This window comes from Pelodiscus sinensis, chromosome 4 (genome assembly GCF_052426305.1).
Source record: "Pelodiscus sinensis isolate ZL-2025 chromosome 4, ASM5242630v1, whole genome shotgun sequence".
Classification (NCBI taxonomy): Eukaryota; Metazoa; Chordata; order Testudines; family Trionychidae; genus Pelodiscus; species Pelodiscus sinensis.
Genome location: NC_143055.1, coordinates 119,613,112 through 119,636,626, shown reverse-complemented (window position 1 = coordinate 119,636,626; position 23,515 = coordinate 119,613,112). Strand labels below are relative to the sequence as shown.

The 23,515-nt window shown below is 41.5% G+C and overlaps 1 protein-coding gene across 4 annotated transcripts in view; it reads left to right on the top strand.

Annotated features, from left to right (window-relative positions):
- The window catches only part of CCSER1 (coiled-coil serine rich protein 1), a 1,136,372-nt gene that overhangs the window by 715,640 nt on the left and 397,217 nt on the right, over positions 1-23,515 (top strand). Inside the window, exon 10 of one of the 4 annotated variants that reach the window (XM_075929601.2) lies at positions 7,788-20,394. The exons of the other annotated variants lie outside the window; for them this stretch is intronic. Coding sequence (XP_075785716.2) covers positions 7,788-7,868 — 81 coding nt within the window. The 3' untranslated portion in view covers positions 7,869-20,394. Of the gene's footprint in view, positions 1-7,787; positions 20,395-23,515 lie in introns of those variants that run through there. 4 annotated transcript variants of the gene reach the window in all.

The following is a 23,515-nucleotide window of genomic DNA, read 5'->3' as shown; positions in this document are numbered from 1 at the left end:
ATTTCTGTAACCTGGTTTTCAAGGGTATTTTTTGGAAGAATGATCCTCTTAAATCTCCAGGAGGTTATCGTGTTCTTCTATTTTTATATGTTACCTTTCTTGATGTCTGTTTTTTGTCCATTTATCCTTTTGTCACAGAGACTATCTGGTTTGGACTATATATGTGGCAGAAGGGTATTTTGCTGGCACGTGAGGGCATATTTCATGTAGGTGGATATTCAGGTGGATGAGCCCCTGATGTGATGTGATGTGGTTAGGTCCTGTGCTGGTATCGCTTGTATAGGTATGTGATCAGATTTGGCAATGGGGTTTGTTGCACGGATAAGTTCCTGGATTAGTGTTTTTGTGGTCTGGTGTGTGGCTGCTGGTATTTGCTTCAGGTTGAGAGGTTGTCTATAGACAATGATTGACCTGTATCCCAAGGTCTGTGAGAGTAAGCGGTTGTTTTCCAGGATAAGTTGTAGATTGTCAATGGAGGGATTCAAGCTGGGGGCTGTAAGTGATGACCAGTGGTGTTCTTTTGTTTTCCCTGTTGAGCCTGTCCTATAGTAGGTGACTTCTGGGTACTTGACTTGCTCTGTCAGGCTATGTCTATACTACAGAGTTTTTCCAAGATATCGGAATAAGGGCTCTTCTGAAAGAGGAGGTTTTTCCTACATTTGGCCCCATATAGAAAAGCCTCTTCTGAAAAAAGAACCAGAAAGAAGTATGCAAATTGCCTCAATCTGTTTCTTTACTTCCACAGGGGGGGCATTTTAGCTTTAAGAATTCTTGATAAAGATCTTGTGGGTGAATCTGTATCTGGGGCATCTGAGGAAGTGGTTTTAACCCACAAAAGCTTGTGCCCAAATAAATCTGTTAGTCTTTAAGGTGCCAGAGGACTCATTGTTTTTGCAGATACAGACTACCGATAACATGGCTACCCATCTGAGACTTGGTATTTAAAGAAACAGAAGTAGGTGTTTAACTGAGATAAAGGAATAACTATATGTTATTTTTACAAATAAATTTACACTGTACTTATGTATACTGGTACTGCAGCTGGTCACAAGGAAAAAAACTCTATTAATCTGAGAGATAGTAAATGGCTTCCAGATAGAAACCAAAACCAAGCTGGTAATTGTATTGGGGCTTACTAAAGGCAATTTGGCACCACTGTTTAATGGGTTTCAGTACTACAGGTTGAAACTCTCTTAACCCAGACTCTCTGGTTTGGCAACATCCGTGGTCTGGAAGGAACACAGATGTTCCATGACCAGAAAGTTTCACTGCAGGACTCGCGCCTGGGAGCCCTGCAGGCTGGCAGGGCAGCAGAGCTTCCCAGCAGGGCAGCAGGGGCTGCCTGGTGTGGCAGTGAGATCCCGGCATGCAGAGGCGGTGGGGCTTCCTGGTAGGGTAGCGGGGGCTAGCAGGACAGCGGGGCCAGTGGAGGGGGGGGGGGAAGCTGGGAGGGCAGCAGTCGGGCCAGGGCTGGCGGGGGCTGGTGGAAAAGATCAATCCTGGTCTGGCAAAATCCCTCATTGTGGACCAGTCAGGTCCCGAGGGTGCAGGACCAGGGAGCTCCAACCTGTGCTCTAACTGTTTTGTTCATCTGTAGCTCTTTCAGGTTGCCCACTGGAGATTTGGGTAAAAATCTGGAGCTTTAAATGTGGCTTTAAATGTATTAAATCTTTTAGTAAAAGCTTTTAAAAATGTACATGGTAAAAAGATAATTGTGATGCCACGAGTCTGCTACGAGAAATAACAGAATCTGTGTGGGTTTTAAGTGTAAATCTTCTGTATCTAAATTGTCAGTGTAATATTCCTTGAGTTAATTTGTTAATTGTGAGAATATATGCATTTGTAAGACTGTACATCTTTTGCTGTCTCTCTTCTGTGTTATTTTCCTTTCTGTGGTTTTGGGAAATATGTTGGTGAGATTTTTGGGTAATAAACAAAGTGTATTAAAACTTTCCTGATATTGCACTTACCAAAGGTGTAAAAAGGCGTTGGAGATACATGAAACTGTGAGATCTTCAGCTGAACTTGAGCTAAACTGGTTTATAACAGCAACATATGTAGCCAAATAGACGTAACTACACATTGCAAATTAAGTTACAAAGCAAAAGGATTGAATTTTTGTTTTTAAATCTGTAATTTGGCATCTGTAATTTAGATCTGCATTTAGCATCATCCTATTACGACATTGTGAGTGCTTTTTTCTCTTATGTTCTTAGAATGTTGCTTAATAACCTTAAATGTTTAAAAGGCCTTACGATGTATTTCTCCAACACTTGGCATCATAGTCATCCTACTCTCTTAAAACTTTCTCTTGATTTAATTCCTATTTGCTACTGATATTCCTTAATTTTAAAAGGAAATGATTTGCACCTCACTTACTCATAGATAGCACAATCAAACAATGAGTAGTCTTATGGCACCTTAGGCTATGTCTATACAGCAACGTTATTTCAGAATAATTGACATTTTTTCAAAATAACATAGTCCACCTCTACACACAAGCAGTTATTTCGACATAATGTCAAAATAATGTCGAGCTGGAGGACTTCTTACTCCAACTTCTGTAACCCTCATGTTACGAGAACTAAGGGAAGTCAGAGGAAAAGTGCTCTAACTCGGACTTCCTGCTGTGCAGACAGTGCCAAAGCTGAAATAAGCCATTTTTACTTAAACTACGCAATTGACATAGCTCAAGTTGCATAGCTTATTTCAGCTTTAGCCCTGCTGTGTAGATGTGTCCTTAGAGACTAACAAAAATATACATAGAATCATGAGCTTTTGTGGGTAAAACCCACTTTATCTGATGAGCTGGAGTGGAAATAACAGAATCAAGAGAAATTGTAGATTATTTCAGATGCTTTAAACCTGGGCTAACTCTTAATTTACAACCCCATTTGTTATGAAGGTCTGAACTAGGACTTAGGATTTATTTGTTATTTAAACCTTTTCATACTGCTGATTCATAACTGGAGACATGAGCCTTGGTCTCTCTCCATAGCTAGCCCATCCTTTTCATCCATAATTCAGCACTGTTTGCTATCCCTGCTGCCTGAGGGAAACCAGATAATGGAAAAGAAAGGATGTTGCAAGACAAGATCATGGTGCGTATTAGTTAGTCAAAACAAATCATGCCACGATCTACTCTGATATACATGTTTAGATCTTATAAATAAAAGATACAGGAAGGTTAAAAAGTTGGATCTTAATTACTGTTGCAGTTTTAGGGCAATTATTTTAAATAGAGCACTGCTCTTTGGTTCATGTATTTTCAGTCTTCTTCCTTCTCACCAGCCCTGCAGCTATACATATCTTCTCCTTGTTTCCACCCAACCTGAAATAAAGTGTAGCTTATACCCATAAGTTCATTTGGTTGTCATTTTATACTATGATTATTAGAATATAAATCACTAGAAGACTAACTCAATGTGCTGGACAGCTTATTTCTCAGATTAAAAAGATATATTAGAACTGAAAAGGGACAGAAAATGGCAAAAAAAAAAAAAAAACAATTAGGGTTAAGGAATAGCTTCCATATGTGGATAAATTAAAAAAACTGGGGTTTTCAGTTTGGGAGAGTATTGGCTAAGGGTGAGGGATATGGTAAAATCCTGAATGGTATGGAGAAAGTGAGTTAGGACACATGCCAGAACCAGATATCATCCTATGAAAATAATAGGCACAGCAGGTTTAAAAACAAAAAAACAAAAGGAAGTATTTCTTCACATTATGCACAGATAACCAGTGGAACTCATTGCGAGGGGATTATGTTAAGGCCAAAAGTATAACTGGATTTAAAAAGAATTGGATAAATTCATGGGTGATGGGTCCATCAATGGCTATTAGCCAAGATGATCAGTGATGCAATCCCATGCTCTGGCTATCCTGAGCCTCTAGCTTCCAGGACCTGGGAGTGATTGACTGGGTGAATCATATGATAATTGCCATGTTCTGCTCATTCCTTCTGAAGCATCTAGCTTTGGCCACTGTCAGAAAACAGGATAGTGGGCTAGATGGACTGTTGGTTTGAGCCTGTATGGCAGTTGTTTCATGTTCTTCTGAGTTAGGTCTAACTACATTTGTGCAAGCAATATCTTACGGTACTGGGTTGAATGGAGAAATTAGGGGTATTCTGTCCTTTATACTGGATAAGTATTATCAAGATGTGGCTTGCAGATTGTACAGGAGTTTGTGGGAATTACCTGGCAAATCATTGTAAGGGAGTCATGGTTGTAGAACATGAGTGATATAGCATCCTATTAGTCTAGATTGTGCCCCGATATATGACAGTGCACCTCTGTTTGTACTTTTCCATATAAAGCATGTAGATGTATGATAGTTTCACTATTGTAGTGAAACTTGTTATTTTCAGCAGTTGAGGGTTGTTGGGGTTTTTTTTTTTTTTGTCTTGTGCTATTTTTGATCCTAAGAGAAGATTTTTATCTCTGTATATATTTTACTCTGAATGGGAAGGAGGCAGAAGGATATACGTGTGTGTGTGTGTGTGTGTGTGTGTGTGTGTGTGTGTGTATACTGACCCTGTTGGTGATAAAACTGAAACTTTAAGCACTAAAAACACAGATTTATATCAGCTTTAACTGAAGGAGTAACTAGATTAGTGGTCTCATTGCTGTGCCCTGTCCACTGGAGGAGACACGGTTCACCTATCCAGAGTGTTACGCTTGTCAGAGGAAGCCCATCTCGAGTATTTAATGTATGCAAGTGTTAAAATCTCCATATCAATTACCACCTGGCAATGTCCCCAAAGGGGTTTTCAGGAGGAACTGAATGTGGAACTTTTTTGTTTTTACCAAATGGATTGCCTCCCCTGAATTCAATCCATACTGATAACCCACAACCATTGGACTGTTAGAGTGTTGTGTACCCACTTAGGGTACGTCTACACAGCAACATTATTTCAAAATAACTAGCATTATTCTGAAATAACTTAGTCCACATCTACACAGCAGGCAGTCATTTTGAAATAATGTTGAAATACTGTCAAGCTGGAGGACTTCTTACTCCGACTCCTGTAACCCTCATGTTATGAGGAGTAAGGGAAGTCAGAAGAAGAGTGCTCTATTTTTAAATAAGTGCTGCATAGACGCTCCCAATTTCAAAATAAGATATTTCGAAATAAGCTACTCAATTGTGTAGCTTATTTCAAGTTAAGCCCTATTGTGTAGATGCACCTTTACAGAAGATAAAATCACAACTAAGGAGGCTAATTTTACCTTTTCTAGCAACGCTGAGTTAATGCTAGCAGCAATATTTTGTTTCTACCCGATTTTCGGAAGCTGGCTTCTGTCTTTTTCTGTAAATAATGGCAGAGTTACAACACCTTTTTCGTAACATATTTCTTGGTGTTGATTGATAACCATGAATTTTTTTACAGATCAATAAAAGGAACAGATGTATGATACAACTATGCTGTTTCTTCATATTTTAAATGTATTTTTCTCTTATTGTGCTTTATTATATCTAAGGAACTCTTATAAAAATTTGACTATAAAATTTCCTTCATGATTTTCAAAACATCCTGTTGCCTTCCTTTTCCATCTTACTTTCCTCTTTGCCCTGTGGATTTCACAGGTATCACAATTCTAAGGTACTAAAGTACAATAGTATATAAAGTACTGAACAGTTCATCACTCTTAGGTTCTGCAATTTTTACATGGAGGCTCTTTAAAAAGTTACAGTATTTCTTACTTCTTCATCCTGCAGAACTTGTTATTGCAGACAATACTCTACCTGCACTGGCCATCTCTCTTTCTGCTCCTTGCAACTCTCCATGATTGGAGGTCACGCTTCCGCTTGTGCTGAGCACCTGTTTGGAAATCTTCATCTTCTGAGTAAAGTTTTTTTCTTCAAATCCTTTTTATTTTTGTTTGAGACTTGCTATTTTAGAACGTTTTATATGAAGTCTGCAATTGAACTATATTTTCAATGTATTGTAAGTGCATTTTAATCTCTTATAAACAGATTTGCCAACTAGTTTAGAAAAAAAAATTAACTGGGCATAATTTAGTACTAATCGTGTGGCCTCTGCATTTAAAACATTTTTAGAATTCCCCTTCTGTCACTCAAACACATTTTAAAGTGAGAATGAAAATCAGGACACATTATGAATTTTGGGTTCTAATACTTATTGTGCTGTTGATACCAAGCCATCTATATGCCAAAGGGTCATAACATATCCACCTTTTTCCTGGCATTGTGCAGAAGATATACTTAGTGATAAACTTTTAAAAAAAGAAATGGGAAAAATCATGAAGCGAAACTACCTGGGAGTATTGTTCCATTACATAGATTGACATTTGCCACATATAGAAGGTGAAAAGAAGTCACTAAAGTGAGGTTTATTTCAGATTTCTATCAGGGCATTACAAGCAAATACACACTCATTTTAAGAAAATGTATTTGATAACTTCTCTTTAAGGGAGATGCTCAATTGAGCGCTCATTATCTAGTTTGTGGTTTTTACATTAGGGTCTCCATCATGATGCTGGATGTTCTTTAGTAAAGTGCCAATGGGAGACAGAGGAACTCTGCAGCTCACAAGTGTGGCTAACACCTAGTAGAGAGGCTGGCATTGACCAAGCAGGAAATGGGGAGGAGGGCATTTAGAGGAAGAGGTTGGGTGGCTGCTGCATCCCACTGCTGGAGTCCAAGAGTGCAGCTCTGCAGGAGTGCACTACTGGGCTGCACTCCCAGCCCCTGCTGCCAGCTGTGGGGTTGCGCTCCTGGCCTCCAGCCACGGGGCTTCTCAGCCACCCTGTCTCATCCCCTGCTTGATCAGTGCCAACCCCTCTGCTGCCACTGCCTGCCAACCAAGGACTGGGGATGCAGACTTGGGAAGAGGCAGGGTAGCTGCAGAGCCAGGAGCACAGCCCTTCAGGGCTCAACAGCCACCCTGCCTCTTCCTCAAGTGTCCATCTCCCCGCCCCCTAGAGCTATAGCACTACAAATGAGCTACTTGTGGCACACCATACTTTCTTGAGGGAAGAGTTGCTGAGCACAGGGCCTGGCTTTTCTCCATGAGTATTCTTGACTGGGGATGTCAGAAGGTAGATGTTGCCAGCCTATGGAAGTTCAGACTATAGAGCTGTATTCTTAAACTTTTTAAGACTGAGGAACACCAAACAAAGAAACACCAAGGAATTTTTGTTGAGAAAAAGAAAAAAAAAGAGGCTGGGAAAAAGTTATTCACCAAAAAAAAGGGAGTCAGGGGGAAAGTTATTGTGGAAAAAAAAAGTCGCCTGCCCCTTTAAGGGTGGCCATTTTGAACTCTGTTGTTCTCCATGGCACACCTCCGACTGCCTCACAGTTTAAGAAACACTGCTATAGAGGTTGAATATGTATTGGGGAAAAAATTAGAGAACTACCTACTATCCAATAGAGTCCCATTTGAGCTTCCAAGAATATCATCATGTGGCATGCGGGTTAAATGTAACAATCCCCTACACTTGAAACTTCAGAATTAGGGATAGGTTAAAAGGATTTATTCAGTTCATTCTTCTGACCTCTTTCTAGTATAAATCCAACACGTTAGCTTCCCTAATTATGCTTGACTTAATTGTAATGCCTCTTAAAATTATCAGGATGAGCAGTAATACTTGTAGGGATTTGTATGTTATTTTGTTTATTGCTGTCTTGAAAGTATGCTTATTGTTAACATGGTAAGTATCTGCAGAGCCGTAATGAACATTTTTGGTTTATTTTATTTGTTATCAATGCATTCATCTTTTTAATTTTTAAGATTTCATTTCATTTCTTTTCTTTTTTTAAAGGCCCCGTGGAATTCTCCATGTACTGCCGGCTCAGTATACAAACCAATCAGCATCTCATTGGTTACAAAATTATTAAATTAAAAACAGCATCTGGACATTCTGCACTTACGGATTTTATTAAATATTAATGAATATAAAATGAGCTTCATTTTACCAGTACTTCCCAGGTTTACCTAACTTGTCAAAATACTACTGTTTCATAAGCTTTGGATTATCAAATTTTTTTTAAAATTGACAGTATCTGCATTATCAAATTTACCAGTAAATTATCAAGTTATTCACTGTCTAAAATAAAATGTTTGTGTACAACTATATAATTAAGAAGTATTAGTCCATTGACCAGTGAATCTCTGAAATTAGAGAACATTTTTTAAAAGTCCATAGCCTTATGAAAATGAACTATTATTTTGGATAGTTTTTGCAGTAGTAATAGCTATCCATCATTAGGGAACCAAAGAGCAACTCCTTTAAATGCATGATGTATTAAGTAAATATGCATTTTCTTGTATAAATAATGGATTGTAATCTTCAGGCCAAATTCTGCCTACATTATTATGTAGTGGATTTCCCTGGGCATAAGAAAGATCAGAATTTATCCACTAGTATTTTAAGGATATAACTAGCCATATACTTCCACTTGTGTGGACGTCTGTGGAATCATTGTTGAATTGTGCAACTAAAGCAGATGAACAAACCATAAACTGTATTCAATGGCTATAGTTAAGTTTAAGTGATAATATAGAAATGTATTTGCCTATGTAGAGAGCAGGTGACTTTTTGTAACCACGCTAAAAAAGGACAGTACACTAGGTAAATTCCAGTTTATGCCTTTTCCTGGAGTATGGCCTTTTTAACCAAAGAAATCAACAATAAGGTAACAAAGTTCAAGTTGAACCTTCACCACAAGCTTGGCTGCTCCTCAGTTTCCTGACCTAGGGCTGTCTGGATTTACCATAACTTGGATCCCGTTTCTCTTCCCCCTTCCCTTTCCCCTTCTCCCCCGAGCAATTCCTATCTCCTTAATAACCAGGTTGGACATCAGCAAATTCTTAATCTTTTTCCATTAGGAACATCACCTGTGGATAACTATTATCATTTCTGTTTTCATAGTGATTGGGGACCCAGTCATAAACCAAGACCCCAGATTACAGCATTTGCCTGTGCTAATTTGATTATATAGGCAAATACTGTCATCTTATCACAATACCATTACAATGTCTATAGAATGTATAATGAGAATGTTAATTGAACATCAGCTATTGCTTAGCCTCTGGAATCCTCAAGTTGAAAAAGATGGTATTTTACACTTAGATGAAAACAAATTACCTTTTGGTTCTAAAGATGCCTGAAATGAGTAAATCAAACAAACAAAAAAACCATTTTCCAAAATAACATGAAACTTTATACTATCTGTTGTCTTAAGTCATCTGACTTGTATATATGGTCGCTGAAATTTTAGTGCCAGTATGTATCACTTCTTATTGTTTCTATCAGCTTTTTTTCTGATCTCTAGACTCTCATGATAATCTTTTAGGCCTGGGTTTTGCTCCAGAATCTGTTGTTCACACAGATCCCTCTACCCAAGTGGAGACCAATGGAATTATCAATTTTTGTATACAGTGAGTTATTTCTCTCCCTCTTTCTCTCATGTTCATGTGCATATCCATGGGATTAATTCAGTTTCCAAGTTCTTAGTTTTTACAATACTTGTCTATATAATGCATAGTTCTGGAGAAGCACAGCACTTTATTAGAATCAAGATATAAATGGTGAAATCCTGGCCCCCTCGAAGTTAGTGGTCAAACACTGAGTTCACCGAGGCCAATATTTCACACCAAAATATTATTCTTTTAAATTATTAAATTAGTCCCACCCATATTTTTCCATTGTTATATATTTGGGCCAGCACTAAATTGTCAGTGAAACATTTGAAGATAAATGGGAGTAATACATAAAAGTTAAGCTACCTTATTTTGCTTGAAGAACCAAATATACAGTTAATCAAAACAATTGAGTTGATCCCTTAGATATTGTCACTTCTTTCTTGAACTTCACTTTCTCCTTTGCTGTTGTCACTTGTTTTCTCATTCATATTTCCTGTTCTAGTTTGAGACTTCTCTTCATAATTATCATGGGAATATAATTATTGCAGCTGTACACCCTTTTAATTTGTCATATTTTTTTCTTACTTGCCATCACTAACAAGCCACAAACACTACCTCGCACAGAAGAAGACTAGAAAAAGGAAAGAGCATTGTTCGTTGTAGTGATTTGGAATTAGGTGTTGTGTTCTGCCTTTAGGCAGTAAGTAGAACTTCGGAGTGGAAATACGCGTAAATCAACAAATACAATAAAAGTGAAGAAGATTTTTGAAAATAACCCATTTTAAATGTGGGGTTTAAATAATTTAAAAAATGTTGGAATATATAGTTTCATTTTTACTTATGTGCCTCTAAAGTTGGATATTGCAAGGAAGAACTTCCAATAAAAGATTTTATTTAAGGACAACAAAACCATTTTCCATGTTGAACTATTATTTCCAAAACTATTACTGCGGCTCAGGGGAGACGGAACATTATCTTTCTGGATGTTGTTATAATGCAAAGCTTGGAGCAACACTTCAGCCTTGATGGGGTAATGAGCACAAGTACCATATCTTCAATCCCATCGAGAAGTGAGCCCACTCTTCCAATACATTTTATCTTTTATCGTTAGATTTTATCATTTGATTTTTAATGCCAGTTTTCCCTAATTTCATACCAGAGTATAAACCAATAAGCAACTATTCATGTTTGTGTTTTTCCCAGATGTCTTCTCTTCAGCTTATGTGCAAAACAAAGCTATTCTGCAAAAAACATGGCTGAAATGAGTAGCATTCCAACTTCTAAGATCCATAATCAGATAACTTCAACTAAGTCAGAGGAACAATAAACAACAGCAAATTAAACAGTAGATAGAAACTTCTCAAAACTCTTTGAATCTTAATTCACACAAATTCAATGTAAACTGCTTTTAACAAAAGAACAAATAGATTTGTGCCTTTCTTCAGACTTGCTTTGATTCAGTAATTGTCAATACAAACATAAATTCTGGTATTTCATTCCACATTAGATTCTCTGCTAATCATTACAGAGGATTAAGAAATAAAACGTTTTGATATACTAGGAAAATTTAATTATTATAGAAACATAAAGCAATATACAAATTCATCATTGCTGTAAAAATTAGCTGTTCTGAGTACAGATGAACTCATTTTCTCCGGTACCGGGGACACTTACCTTTAAAACACACATACAAGCATCATGATAACCTTAACTTATTTTAATAATGAGCAAAGCTGTAACATTCTGACCACTGATGATAAGCAATATAGCCAGGAGAAATCATTTGTACTTGCAAGAAGCTAACACATTCAATACGTGTGTCTGGGATATTTTATTTGCATCACGTTTTCACATTTTATTCTTTATTCTTTATAAATCTTCTTCTCCCATCTTCTGGGTCTGTCAGGGACACCAAATTATTTTAATTTATAATTTGGTGCCATCTGTTTTCTGGACATTTTAAATGAAAAACGTTTTCAAACTTATGTGCATACCACCATTTACCAGCTCAAAAAAGGAGCAAATGAAAAATGGGTCATAGAACTGTAGTCTGCTCTAAGTGCAAAAATTAAGAGCTTGGAAAACCAGTAAGGAAAAAGTACCCTGCGTCATGCTCTTGCTCTCTGTGGGAGAGGGAGCTGAGGCTTAACTGTTAAGAAAATGAAAGTAAAAGGAAAGCCCTGTAATACATGATGAATGTTGCGGAGTGCCTAGCTGTCATCCATTGGGTGTCTTTTTTCTTGAATGTCAGTGAATTTGAAGGGGTGGCCAGTATTATAGACTAAGATCCAAATCAACACCTTTAAGGACAGACAGGTGTGGATACAGTTTTTGGAGAGGGAGGCAGCAGAGAGAGGTACATTCTAGCTGGGAAACATGGATAGTGTGTGATAGGTGAGGTGGCATTTTTTTAATCTGTCCCTTTTTGTTTACTAGGTAGAAGTCTAGTAACATGCAAACAGGGTCCGTAGAGACCTGCTATGGAATTCCTTCTCTCATTGTTAGAGATGTAAGGTAATGGCTCTGGATCTGAAATTGAGAGAAAAAAATTAGGTCCAAGGTTTGGTTTAAATCCGTATCCATCCAACATGTACCTAGTTTAAAAAGGGATCCGTTTTCATAATTGTTTTTGCTGTTTTATCAGTGAGGAATGCCACAACTGGACATTGTTTATAGCCAAGGATATTGTATTGGAAAATGTCCTGGTGCAAACAAACTGCATTAGATCCATACACCAGTGGTTTAAATTGAATCGACAGAAAGGGACAATATATAAAATAGTCCAAAAGAAAATCCTTGTTTTCTGGTTTTCTACTTTGTACTCCAGGAGGTGCCAAGGTGTTTGGAGGAAGCATGATGCTAGCTTGTCTGGGAGACAGTTGCTGCTCCCATGAATCCCAAGCTTCTCTGCCTCCTTTGTTACTATTTCTCCCTCTTTACACATTGGCTACAGCAACTGGGACCTGTCTTTCCATCATGAATATTTCTTACAGCTGAGCCGAAGTAGGGCCAGTTGTGCCTCCTGAAGGCAGATTGGTTTTGTAGACAAACAATTCTTTCAGGCTTGTCTACACTGCAGGCTTCTTGTGCAAAAAGCTATTCACAGAAGAGATCTTCCGCAAAAACTACTTGCGTGAGAGAGCGTCCACACTGCAAAAGCTCATCAAAAAAGCGATGCGCTTTTGTGTAAGAGAGCATCCAGATTGCATGGATGCTCTTTCGAAAGAAAGCACTGATTGCTATCCACAGAATGGCCAACAGGATACCTGTGCTTTTTCCTTTTTCCTGTTTTTGCGCAAAACCCCCCTGTTGCCCATCCACACACACTTTTTTGGACAAGAGCTCTTGTGCAAAAAGGAGTTATTCCTCATAGAAAGAAGAATACCTATACTGCAAAAAGCCTGTTCTGTCGATTGACTGTAAATTTACTTGTGCAAAAACATGCTTGAGGTGTGAACGCTCCACAGGTTTTTGCGCAAAAACCCTGTAATGTAGACGTAGCCTGAGAGTAATGCACCTGGGCCAGTTTTCTTACAAGTAGAGCTGCAGGTTTGTCATGGTGTGAAAAAAGTCACAGATAGACAAATAGGAAAAAAATTACATTAGCTATTTTTCTGTCACTCAACTTGCAGTTGCAACTCCTGGGGTTCATATTGTGTGGACTAGGACACTTTGCTCTGTGTTGCAATCCACCCACGGTTTGACCCACCCAACCTGCACTAATGAGCGAGGGGATGGCCACTCCAGAGGGTGCTGCATGTGTTGGGTTGTAGGTATGTTATGTATAAATTGCATCAAGATTAAATTAAGGGAAATATAAAATTGTGCTTTTATTCTACTAGAAATCTGAATGTTTTGGGTAAGGTAATTCTAAATTATGAAGAGTCAGGGACCTGAGGTTTAGTTGGATCTGGCAATAAATAGCTCAGTAAGTACCCTGGCTTCTGCTCAAAGTACTGATTATTCCACAGCCATATTTGCCATGTTAATTCTGCTGTCAACCTCTGTGATCACCATCCAGGTGTTCCAGAAATTTTAAATATGCTCTACTGCACCATAAAAATCTGTGACTGCTTTCGTAGTCTGGTGATTTACATGGACAGAACAGCAATTACATAAATAATACATTTTCAGTTTTGTTGCTGAGTTACATTTTAGGAGCATAATATTAAACAATGGCAGTAAAATGTCATTTTATTTTTCTGGCTTTTATAAGAAAACAAACATTCCCATTCTGAACATTTATATGATCTCCAAACACACACACACACAAAATGCACTTGGCAAAGAACCTGGTTGTGTGAGACTCTTTGATGCCAAACAGCCGACTAATAGAAAAATAATATGGATTTAAGGAATATATCCTTTACCATCATGTAAGTGGTTAATGTGCATAGATATGTGAAATGAGATTGGAACTTTAATCATAAATGAAAAGGTTAACAATAGTGTGTTAGTCAAGCTATAGTGTTCAGAGAGAAGCACCTCAGTGACTTTGGGCAAAATGTATGACTTGCCAAAAGAAGAGTTTTGTGTATAGAGCAGTTTAGTAAATCCTTCATGAATGGTGTCACCTTGTTTTTGTTAATCGCCTGGATCTTGCAGTTCTCTTTTCCCCTTATCCCTCCCCCTTAAGGCAAAATTCTTATGATCACTCTTCCACAACATTTCCATTGACTTCATTGGGAACTTTGCCAGACTATGGGTCAGATAAAACTTTTGCTGCTACTATCTAGAATCATACTCAGTGACATATAACCAACACATTAAGTAGTTGTCATATTAACATGCAAGTTTTGTGATGGCATCTATTGTCTGCAGTTTTGACAGTCCATTTTCATTCTTCCTTTCTTTTAGTTTTCAATTGCTGCTTTATTTGTTTCTCTTTCTGCAAAAGAGGAGATGGTAAAAATGCAAAATTATTATTAACAAGGAGTCCTGTGGCATCTTAAAGGCTAACAAATTTATTTGGGCATAAGCTTTCATGGGTCAAAACACTTTGTCAAATGCAGTATATGGTAATCCTGGTATACAGTACAGAATGAAAATGCTGGCAGCATATGTGTGTTGTCTGGCACCTTAGAGTGATTTGCTCTCTAAGGAGAATTTCTACTGTACTCATATAAAATCCTATACCTTATTCCTAACATTCCTTATATTAGATCCATGAAATAATCACTCACTATTTAGGAACCCAATGGGGGAGAGGCACAATAGCATAGCCAAAATCATTAACTGAATGCTTTTGTGTAGTATGAGTTTAGGTTTGGCTTCCCAAAAATAGGCATTCATTTCCTGACTGGTTTCCACTCTCCTCTGGCAGCATTTTCCAAGTGTCACTTGCAATATCTTAATTCTTCAGCAGACATTTGGAGCTATGTTTATTAATACAAGAAAGCTGGCATCCAGGCTGTCATGAATTTTCAGTTTGTTGATGGTTAAAAATTTATTCATAGAATGGGCAGGGAGAATTTGAATAACAATATGGAATTTGAATGTGAATAGAATATATGATGAATAGCGATATGAATTTGCTAGGATCAAGATAAAAACCCACAAGACCCAATGCATAGTCAAAGCCCAACTGGTATAAGCCAATGCATTGGGAGAGCTTCAATGACTGAAGTTGTGTTACAGTTGTTTACCACAATGGTGAATTTTAGCCCATTGTTTTAAAAATACAACTACTTAGTCTCCTCAGTTAGCTCTAAAATACTGGACAGCATCCACTTTTCACTCTGAATTTATTTTATGTATTAGTTCGTGGTAGTCATTGCAATTCTAAAAATTAATCCATCATTTTGGTGAATATTGTCAGTCTTACAGGCAAATCATATAGTTATTACATGCACAGGTTGTTTCTGTTTTAGTACTAAGAGAAAGTACTTGGGTAGGTGAACATAGGAGCCTTTTATAACTACCTTAAGTACGAGGGGGAAAGGCCTTAACTGCCTTTCTTCACTCTTAAATGCTATTATTTCTCCATCCTTGCTGCCACTCTTGCATCCCTTGTTGCCAATTTTGCAAGTAGGTCTTCTTGTTCAGATTCTTTGATGCTTTGTTAGTGGTAGGATTTATGTTCTTATTCATTAGTTGCCTCTGATATTGTTCCTTTTCTCTTCTACTTTTATTTTGAAGTATGGTTTTTATTCTTTCTCTCCTCCCCCCTCCCCCCGCCCTCACAGTCCCATTTGGCTCATAATTTTCTTCTATTTCCTATAATACCATTTTTATCACTCGCAGAACATCCTTTCCAAATGTAAAAATAACAGGAACTAGAAAATCAAGGATTTCTTTTAATTACTATTTTTCAAGGTCTTGTTTCTATTTTTATCCTTGTTTGGGTTCATGGGGAAAGGGGGAAATTTAAAGATATTTAAAATAAATTATCCTTACAAAATGGTCCTTTAGAGTTGAGTAGAAACATAGAAATGTAGGCCTGGTCCAGTTCCCTGCATAGAGGAAGGAATAAGCATTACCTAGGCATTCCAATTAGGGATGTGAACGACTAGTCGCTTCTCCAGTCTTTGTTGCCTCTATCAGAAAGAGGCAGTAAGCCGGGGAAAGACAAGGGGTTGCTTCAAAGCGGCAGAACCAGATGGAGCCTGGGGCCAGACCCTGGGCTCTGCACAGTGCTGTCGCTTTGAAACACCTTATGCAGCCCGGGGCCAGCTGGGGAGTCGGCGTTTCAAAGTGACAGTTCTGCATGGAGCCCCAGGTCTCTCACTTTGAAATGCCATGTGCAACCTGGGGACTCCCAGCCTGGGCTTCATGTGTCATTTCAAAGTAGCAGTTGTGTGTGGAGCCCAGGGTCTCCATGAAGAGCCTCAGAGTCCCCTGCTGGCCCCGTGCTCTTTGCAGTGTTTTCGCCTTTGAAGTATAGGAACAGCCCTGGTGCTATTGCTACATTTCAAAGGCGGAGGCGCCCTTATTGACTAATCAGATAGTTGAAGCAGATTGCATCAAATATTCAATTTGCCAATTAATCTAAATTTAACTTCCCTAACCCCAATACCCCTGGTGTTTGTCTAACAAGTTCTTGAAAATCCTCCAGTGGCTGAGACACAACAGTCTCCCTAGAGAATTTGTTCCAGTTCTTAACTACCCTTACAGTTAAGAAGCCTTCTCAAATATGTAATGTGAATTTCCTTGCTGTAATTTAACTTCATTACTAGTCCTATACTATTAATGACTTAAGAGAAGAATTTATCCTCCTCCTCTTTAAAACAAACTTTTACATACTTAAAGACTATTCCATCACCTCTCAGTGTTCTCTAAATTAAACCAATCTAATGTTTTTGAATTTTTCTTCATAGGTCATGTTTTCTAGACCTTTAATCGGTTTTGTTCTTCTCTGTCTCCACTTTGTCCACATTTTTCCTGAAATTTTGTGCCCAGAAGTAGACACAATATTCCCCTTAAAGCTTATTGCTGCTTTGTAGAGTAGAAGAATTACTTGTTTTTTGCATAAATCACTCCTGCTAATATATACTAGACTGATGGGCTCCACCTAAACCAAAATAGAACCAGATTGCTGGCACTTAGTTTAAAAACTGCTCTACAACCTTTTTAATGTTAAGGGCTGGGGGAAAGCTGACAGGGAACACACGGATCGGACAGAGACATCTCTTAGGTGAGGTTTTATTAATAGAGATTCTCTATTTTCTTGTAAGGAAGAGAGGATGGAAGAGGATAAAATATGGGTAGAATCAGATGAGAAGGAATCAAATGAAAAAGAGTCTAACACATGAAGAAATGGCAGACAGATAAATAGTAACAAATTTTTAAAGAGCTTATACACAAATGCTAGAAGTCTAATAAGATGGGTGAACTAGAGTGTCTCGTATTAAAGAAAGATATTGATATAATATGCATCAGAGAAACTTAATGGAAGGAGGACAGTCAATGGGACACAGTTATACCAGGGTACAAAATAAAGTGAAGGGACAGAACAGATTGTGCTGGTGGGGGAGTAGTACTATATGTGAAAGAAAATGTAGAATCAAATGAAGTAAAAATCTTTAATGACCAAACTGCTCCATAGAATTTCTATGGATAGTAATTCCATGCTCTAATAATAATATAGCAGTAGGGATATAATATCGACCACCTGACAAGGACAGTGTTAGTAACTATGATAGGCTAAGGGAGATTAGAGAAGCTATCAAAACAAAACAAAAAAACCCTCAATAATAGTGGGGGATTTCAACTATCCCCATATTAGCTGGGTACATGTTGCCTCAGGACAGGATGCAGAGATAAAGTTTCTTTATAACTTAAATGACTGATTCTTAGAGCAGCTGGTTCTGGAATTCACAGGGTGAGAGGTAATTCTTGATTTAGTCCTAAGTGGAGCACAGAATCTGGTCCAAGAGGTAAAGATAACTGGACCCCTTGAAAATAGTGACGGTGGTGTAATAAAATTTAACATCCCTGTGGTGGGAAAAACACCTCAGCAGCCCAACACTGTGGCATTTCATTTTAGAAAAGGAACACGTAAAAATGAGGAGGTTAGTTAAACAGAAATTAAAAGGCACAGTGACAAAAGTAAAATCCCAGCAAACTGCATAGAAACTTTTCAAAGACACTACAATAAGAGGCCCAAATTAAATGTATATCCCAAACTAAAAACACAGTAAGGGAACCAAAAAAATGCTACCGTGATTTAACCAAGTAAAAAAAGCATTGAGAGATGAAAAGGCATTGTTTAAAAAGTGGAAGTTAAATCCTAGTGAGAAAAAGGAACATAAACTCTGTCAAATTAAGGCTATGTCTAGACTATAGGCTTCTTTTGGAAGAAGGTTTTTTTGAAAGAGATCTTCCAAAAAAACTTCTTCCGAAAAAGAGCGTCCCCACACAAAAGCGTATTGAAAAAACAAAATGCTTTTTTAAAAGAGAGAATCCAGACTTGTTGGATGCTCTCTTGCATAAAAGGACACCCAGAACCAAAACAGCCAGGGCTTTAGATCACCAGTTGCTTCTGAATGCTGGTGCCAGAGCCTTGCAGAGACAGGTGCTTAAATAGACCTCCCTGGGCAGCCGTTTCTCTGCTTCTCCTGCGTGCTTTCTACCTCTTTGAGGGACAGCAAAGCTCTTGCAGGCCTGCTGTGGTTTCCCTGTTCTTTTTCGGATGCCACAGCTTTTTCCTTTGTGCCATGGAGCCAGAGTTGCCCCTGGACATACGATGGCCCCACACAGCCATACTGCAGTTTTTGCAGCACTTTGCGCCAGCTGCTCTCCTGGTCCTGCACGAGCTGGCCCTCAAGCTCATATTGGAGACCCTCTCCCTGGGAGCTACTTTGTGGGAGCTAACTTCTGGCAACTGCATCCCACTGTGGAGAGGAGTTTTTGGAGGCTCAACACCAGTTCGGACTGGTGGGACCAGCTGGTCATGGAGTGGTGGGACATCCAGCAGTGGCTCTAAAACTTTCTCATGCAGAAGGCCACCTTTTTGGAGCTAAGTGCCTGGCTCTCCCCCACCCTCTGGAGATGCAACGCCCACCTGTGGCCTGCCATCCCCTTGGAGAAGCGGGTTGCAATTGCCCTCTGGAAGCTCGCCACCCCTGACAGCTACCGGTCGGTGGGCAACCAGTTTGGTGTGGGGAACTCCACCGTTGGGGCCCTCCTCATGGAGGTAAGGCACTCTCGGGCTGTAGTCCCTGAAGGGGGTAGTCCTATTAAAGTGGGACCCTCAGGAAAGGATGGTTTGAGGCTGTGGGGGAGCGAGTGAGGGTGCGAGTGAGGAAGGAAGCCCCATCCCCGGGGGGTTGTGCTGACCTGACCTCACACAGTCCTGCTGCTGGGGGAGTGGCCTCATAGGGGTGGCTCCTGGGGTGTTTGAGGGGGGAGGGGATGGGAGGGGGCTGGGCACCTCCCAAGGGCTCAGGCACTCCCTCCCTCATTCTCTGTATTGTGTGTTTGTCTCATTCTGCAGGTTGTGAGGGCCATCAACTCGATCCTGCTGTGGAGGGTCATCCATCTGGGAGACCTGGATTCTGATCGTGGCTGGATTTGCTGCGTTGGGGTTCCATAGGTGGCAGAGCCATAGATGGGACTCATATCCTTATCCATGCACCAGACGGTCGAGCAGCCCTGTACATAAATTGGAAGGGCTACTTTTAAATGGTGCTGCAGGCCTTAGTTGACCACCATGGACACTTCATGGACATTTTTCTTGGGTGGTCGAACAGGGCACACAATGCCCAAGTGTTCAGAAACTCGAACCTGTACCGCAAGCTGGAGGCTAGCACATTTTGCCATTTCCAGGACTTTGCCGTTGGGGATGTGGAGATGCCACGGGGACGTGCCCTACCTCCTCATGCTGTGGCTTATGAAGCCATACACCAGCCATTGGACCCCACCAGTGTCTAATTCAATGCCCACCTAAACCAGGATCCAGATCGAGTGTGCCTTTGGCCACCTCAAGACATGTTTCCAGTTCCTGCTGACCTGCTTGGATGTGGGGGAGCACAACTTCCCCGAGATGGTTGTGGCATGTTGTGTCCTACACAGCATCGTGGAGAGGAAGGGGGAGGCCTTCCTCGCAGGGTGGAGGGCTGACGCCGGCAGTGAGGGGTGAGCATTTGAGCAGACAAGTAGAGCTGCCATCCATCAGGCCCATCAGGTGGGGGTGCGCACCTGGGAGGCCTTGAGGGGGTGATTCTCTGAAGGACCCCAGTAACTCTCCCCAGGGCCTCCCCAAAAGGGGCCCCTGGTTTGCAGCCCTATCCCTTTCCCACCATAATCCCTCCCTTTGTCCTTTCCCTGACCTCTCAATAAACACACCTGTTTGGTTTTGAACAAAACTAAGTCTGTATTGATGTAACATTAAGAAAAAGGGGGAGGTGGGGTCATAACTTGGAGTGGGAGGGAGGCTCAGCGCTGTGAGGAGCGTGGGGTGCAGCTCGATATGCCACCTCGGGTGTGGGGACATTGTCGGAGTTGGGGTTGAGTGGGTCAGGGGAGCACATAGGGATAGATAGGAGGAGAGGGCTGGAGCGAGGCCAGGAGGAGGGGGCATGGGAATTGCTAGGGGAGGGGGCAGGCGGAGGGGGAATGGGCATTGCAGAGGGGGCAGGAGGGTGGAAGTCAGGAGTAGTGGCATGAGGCGCGACATGATGGCACTCATGTTGTCACACCGCGGCATCAGCTGGTCCCATGCACAGTTCCACCACTCCAAGTCCTCGCGGACTTTGTGAGCCAGGGTCTGCTGCATGTCGCACAGGATGCTGATGTGCTGGCAGGACCCTGGCACGCCTTCAGGTGGCTTTGGCAGGTGGCTGCAGTAGTGTGGCTCGGCCCTTAGTCCTGCAGACACTGTGCATGAGGCTGTGCCCTCCTCTGTGAGCAGTGACCAACAGTCCATGGTCCAGAGGGCGGGGATGTCCCGGGAGCAAGGCCATGTTTGTCTTGCACAGTGGGCCATGCCTCACAGGGGCTCCAGTGTGCCTAGAGGACCATGCTGCCCACTTCCCACCTCCTCCCTTTGGCCCATGGACAAGCAGGCAAGGGAAGTGCCCGGTCACAGTGGGATCCCCTTGTGGGTGGCAACGGACCCAGGAGCAGCCTGGCCCTCCCTGGTGTCTGCATACACAGGTGCGGCTTGCAGTGCTGTCTACGGGAGCAGCTGCTGCCTCGAACGTGCTGTCTACGGGAGCAGCATGCCCGCGTGCTGCATGCAGCACTCCTCGGTCTGTGTGGGGTCGTGCCTGTGCCCTTGTGGCTAGCCTGCTTCCAGCTGGGGCACCCCTCCCCCCATCGCAGGATGTATGTGGCTTCCCCTGAGCCTGCCAGTAGCATCCCACCCATGCTCAGGGGCTGCCTGCTGTGTCTGCGTACCACACACTAACGCTGCATGTGGTTGCACATGCACAGACCGCGGCCCAATGTCCATCCTGAGCAGCCCAATTGACACTCGCCTCCCGACTCCTGTGCTCCCGCCTCCTCCACCCCATGTGTGTGACAAAATGAGACCACTCAACTGAAGATCCCTCCCAGGCGTCCAAGGAGGCTTGGGAGATGACCTGGCTCACTGGCACTGGCTCGAGGGAGAGTATCACAGTGTCTGTCTCCTCCCCCTCCTCCTCCATCTGGCCCTGATCCTCCTGCTCCTCCTCCACTGAGACCTCCGGCTGGGTGATGACCAGAGTCCATGAGGATGTTTCCCCACCCTCCAGGATCTGGTTCAGCTTGTCAAATTAGGGGAAGGTGTGGGGTCCTGCCCTTGAGCACAAGCTGCTCTCTGTGGCCTGGACATGTCCTTGGTGGAGCTCCTTCACCTTACTCTGGACCTGTTCCAAAGTCCGAGGTGGGTGTCTGCTCTCGGTCAGGCACTTGGCCATCCAGCCAGGTGGGCCTGGTGGAAGAGGAAGGGGGGTAGGGCAGTGATGTACATGGCCAGGGTGCGGGGCCATGTACGTCACCGCCCCTCCTCCCTCCTCCCACTGTGGCACTGAGTGGTGAGCCCCTCAGCCGGGCCACCACAGGGGGGGGGGGAAGGCGGTGATGTAGACAGCCCCGCCTCCTGGCCATGTACGTCACCGCCCGCCCCCCTCCCTCGCGGCAGCCCGGCTGAGCAGACAGCACACAGCCAAGCGCCACGGCGGGGGGGAAGGGGAAGGAAAAGGGGGGTGGGAAAGACAGAGAGGAGAGAGAGGCAGGAGGAGGAGAAGAAGAGAAAGGGAGAGTGAAAGGCAGGAGGGGGAGAAGAGAAAGAAAGAGACAGAGAGAGAGGCTGGAGGCAGAGGAGAGCTGAGAGAGAGGGGAGGCAGCAGGAAGAGAGAGAGACAGAGCGAGAGAGCTCAGGAGAGAAGACCTGAAAATCCCATTTTATGACGGGCTAATTGGCTAGTATAATAATAAAAGCCAAAAAGTGTTTGAAGAACGGCTAGCCAAAAACTCAAAAAGTAAAAGCAAAATGTTTTTAAGTACATCAGAAGCTGGAAGACTGCTAAACAACCAGTAGGGCCTCTAGACTATCGAGATGCCAAAGGAGCACTCAAAGACAATAATGTCATTGTGGAGAAACTAAATTAATTCTCTGCGTTGATCTTCACAGCTGGATGTTAGGGAGATTTCCAATCCTGGACCAATCATTGTAGGTGACAAATTGGAGGAATTGTCCCAGATTAAAGTGTCATTAGAGGACGTTTTGGAACAAAGTGATGAAAGAGTAACAAGTCACTGGGATCAGATGGCAGTCACCCAAGAGTTCTGAAAGAACTCAAATGTGAAATTGTGGAAATACTAACTGGTTTGTAACCTATTCTTTAAATTAGTTGATCAGAAGATAGCTAATATGACGCCAATATTTAAAAAGGGCTCTAGCGGTGATCCTGGCAATTACAGACAGGTAATTGAAACTGTAGTAAAGAATAACATTGTCAGAGACATAGATGGACATAATTTGTTGGGGAGAAGTCAACATGGTTTCTGAAAAGAGAAATTGTTGGAAATAATCCAGGACACTCTGGATGCAGGTGAAAACAAGCGGAGGATTTATTATACACCAGCTGATGGAGTGACACGCAGGGGTTACCCTGGTGAACACTGGTTAATTAACACAATACAATAGGTTATATAGTCAGTAGGTGGACAGAGGAAAAATGATTTGATAGGTCTTGCAGCAAGACGAAATGAGCACATAAGCCAATAGAACTACTAAAGATTACATAATTTCTCCGCCCATTGCAAAGTAACAACTCATTAATTAATATACTGTTCAAGTGCCAAAACATGTCAGCAAAACAGTAATAACATTTTAGTATGCATAAATGATGATGTTTCTATAGCAGGAGGGTATGGCCTTGAGTTGGTGCAGCGCTTGGCTCTCAGGCTCATTATCTAGGAGTGAAGTAAGACAGTTAAGCACATTTTATTAATGTTATCTTGAGCAAAGTGTGTTACGTTACTAACTGGGGTCCTGTCCGAGTGTCTTAGAATGTGGTGCCCAGGGTCATCTTACTGTCTGCAGCTCTTATCCTGACTGTGGTGTTCCCAGGCCTAATCCCAGGATGGAGTCATGCTGTTTAGAGGCCTACTAGCACATTTAGGGCTACCTCAGTTTACCCTACAGTAATCATGCCGCCTTAGTCTACTAGAGTTTTTTGAGAGGCGTCAACAAGC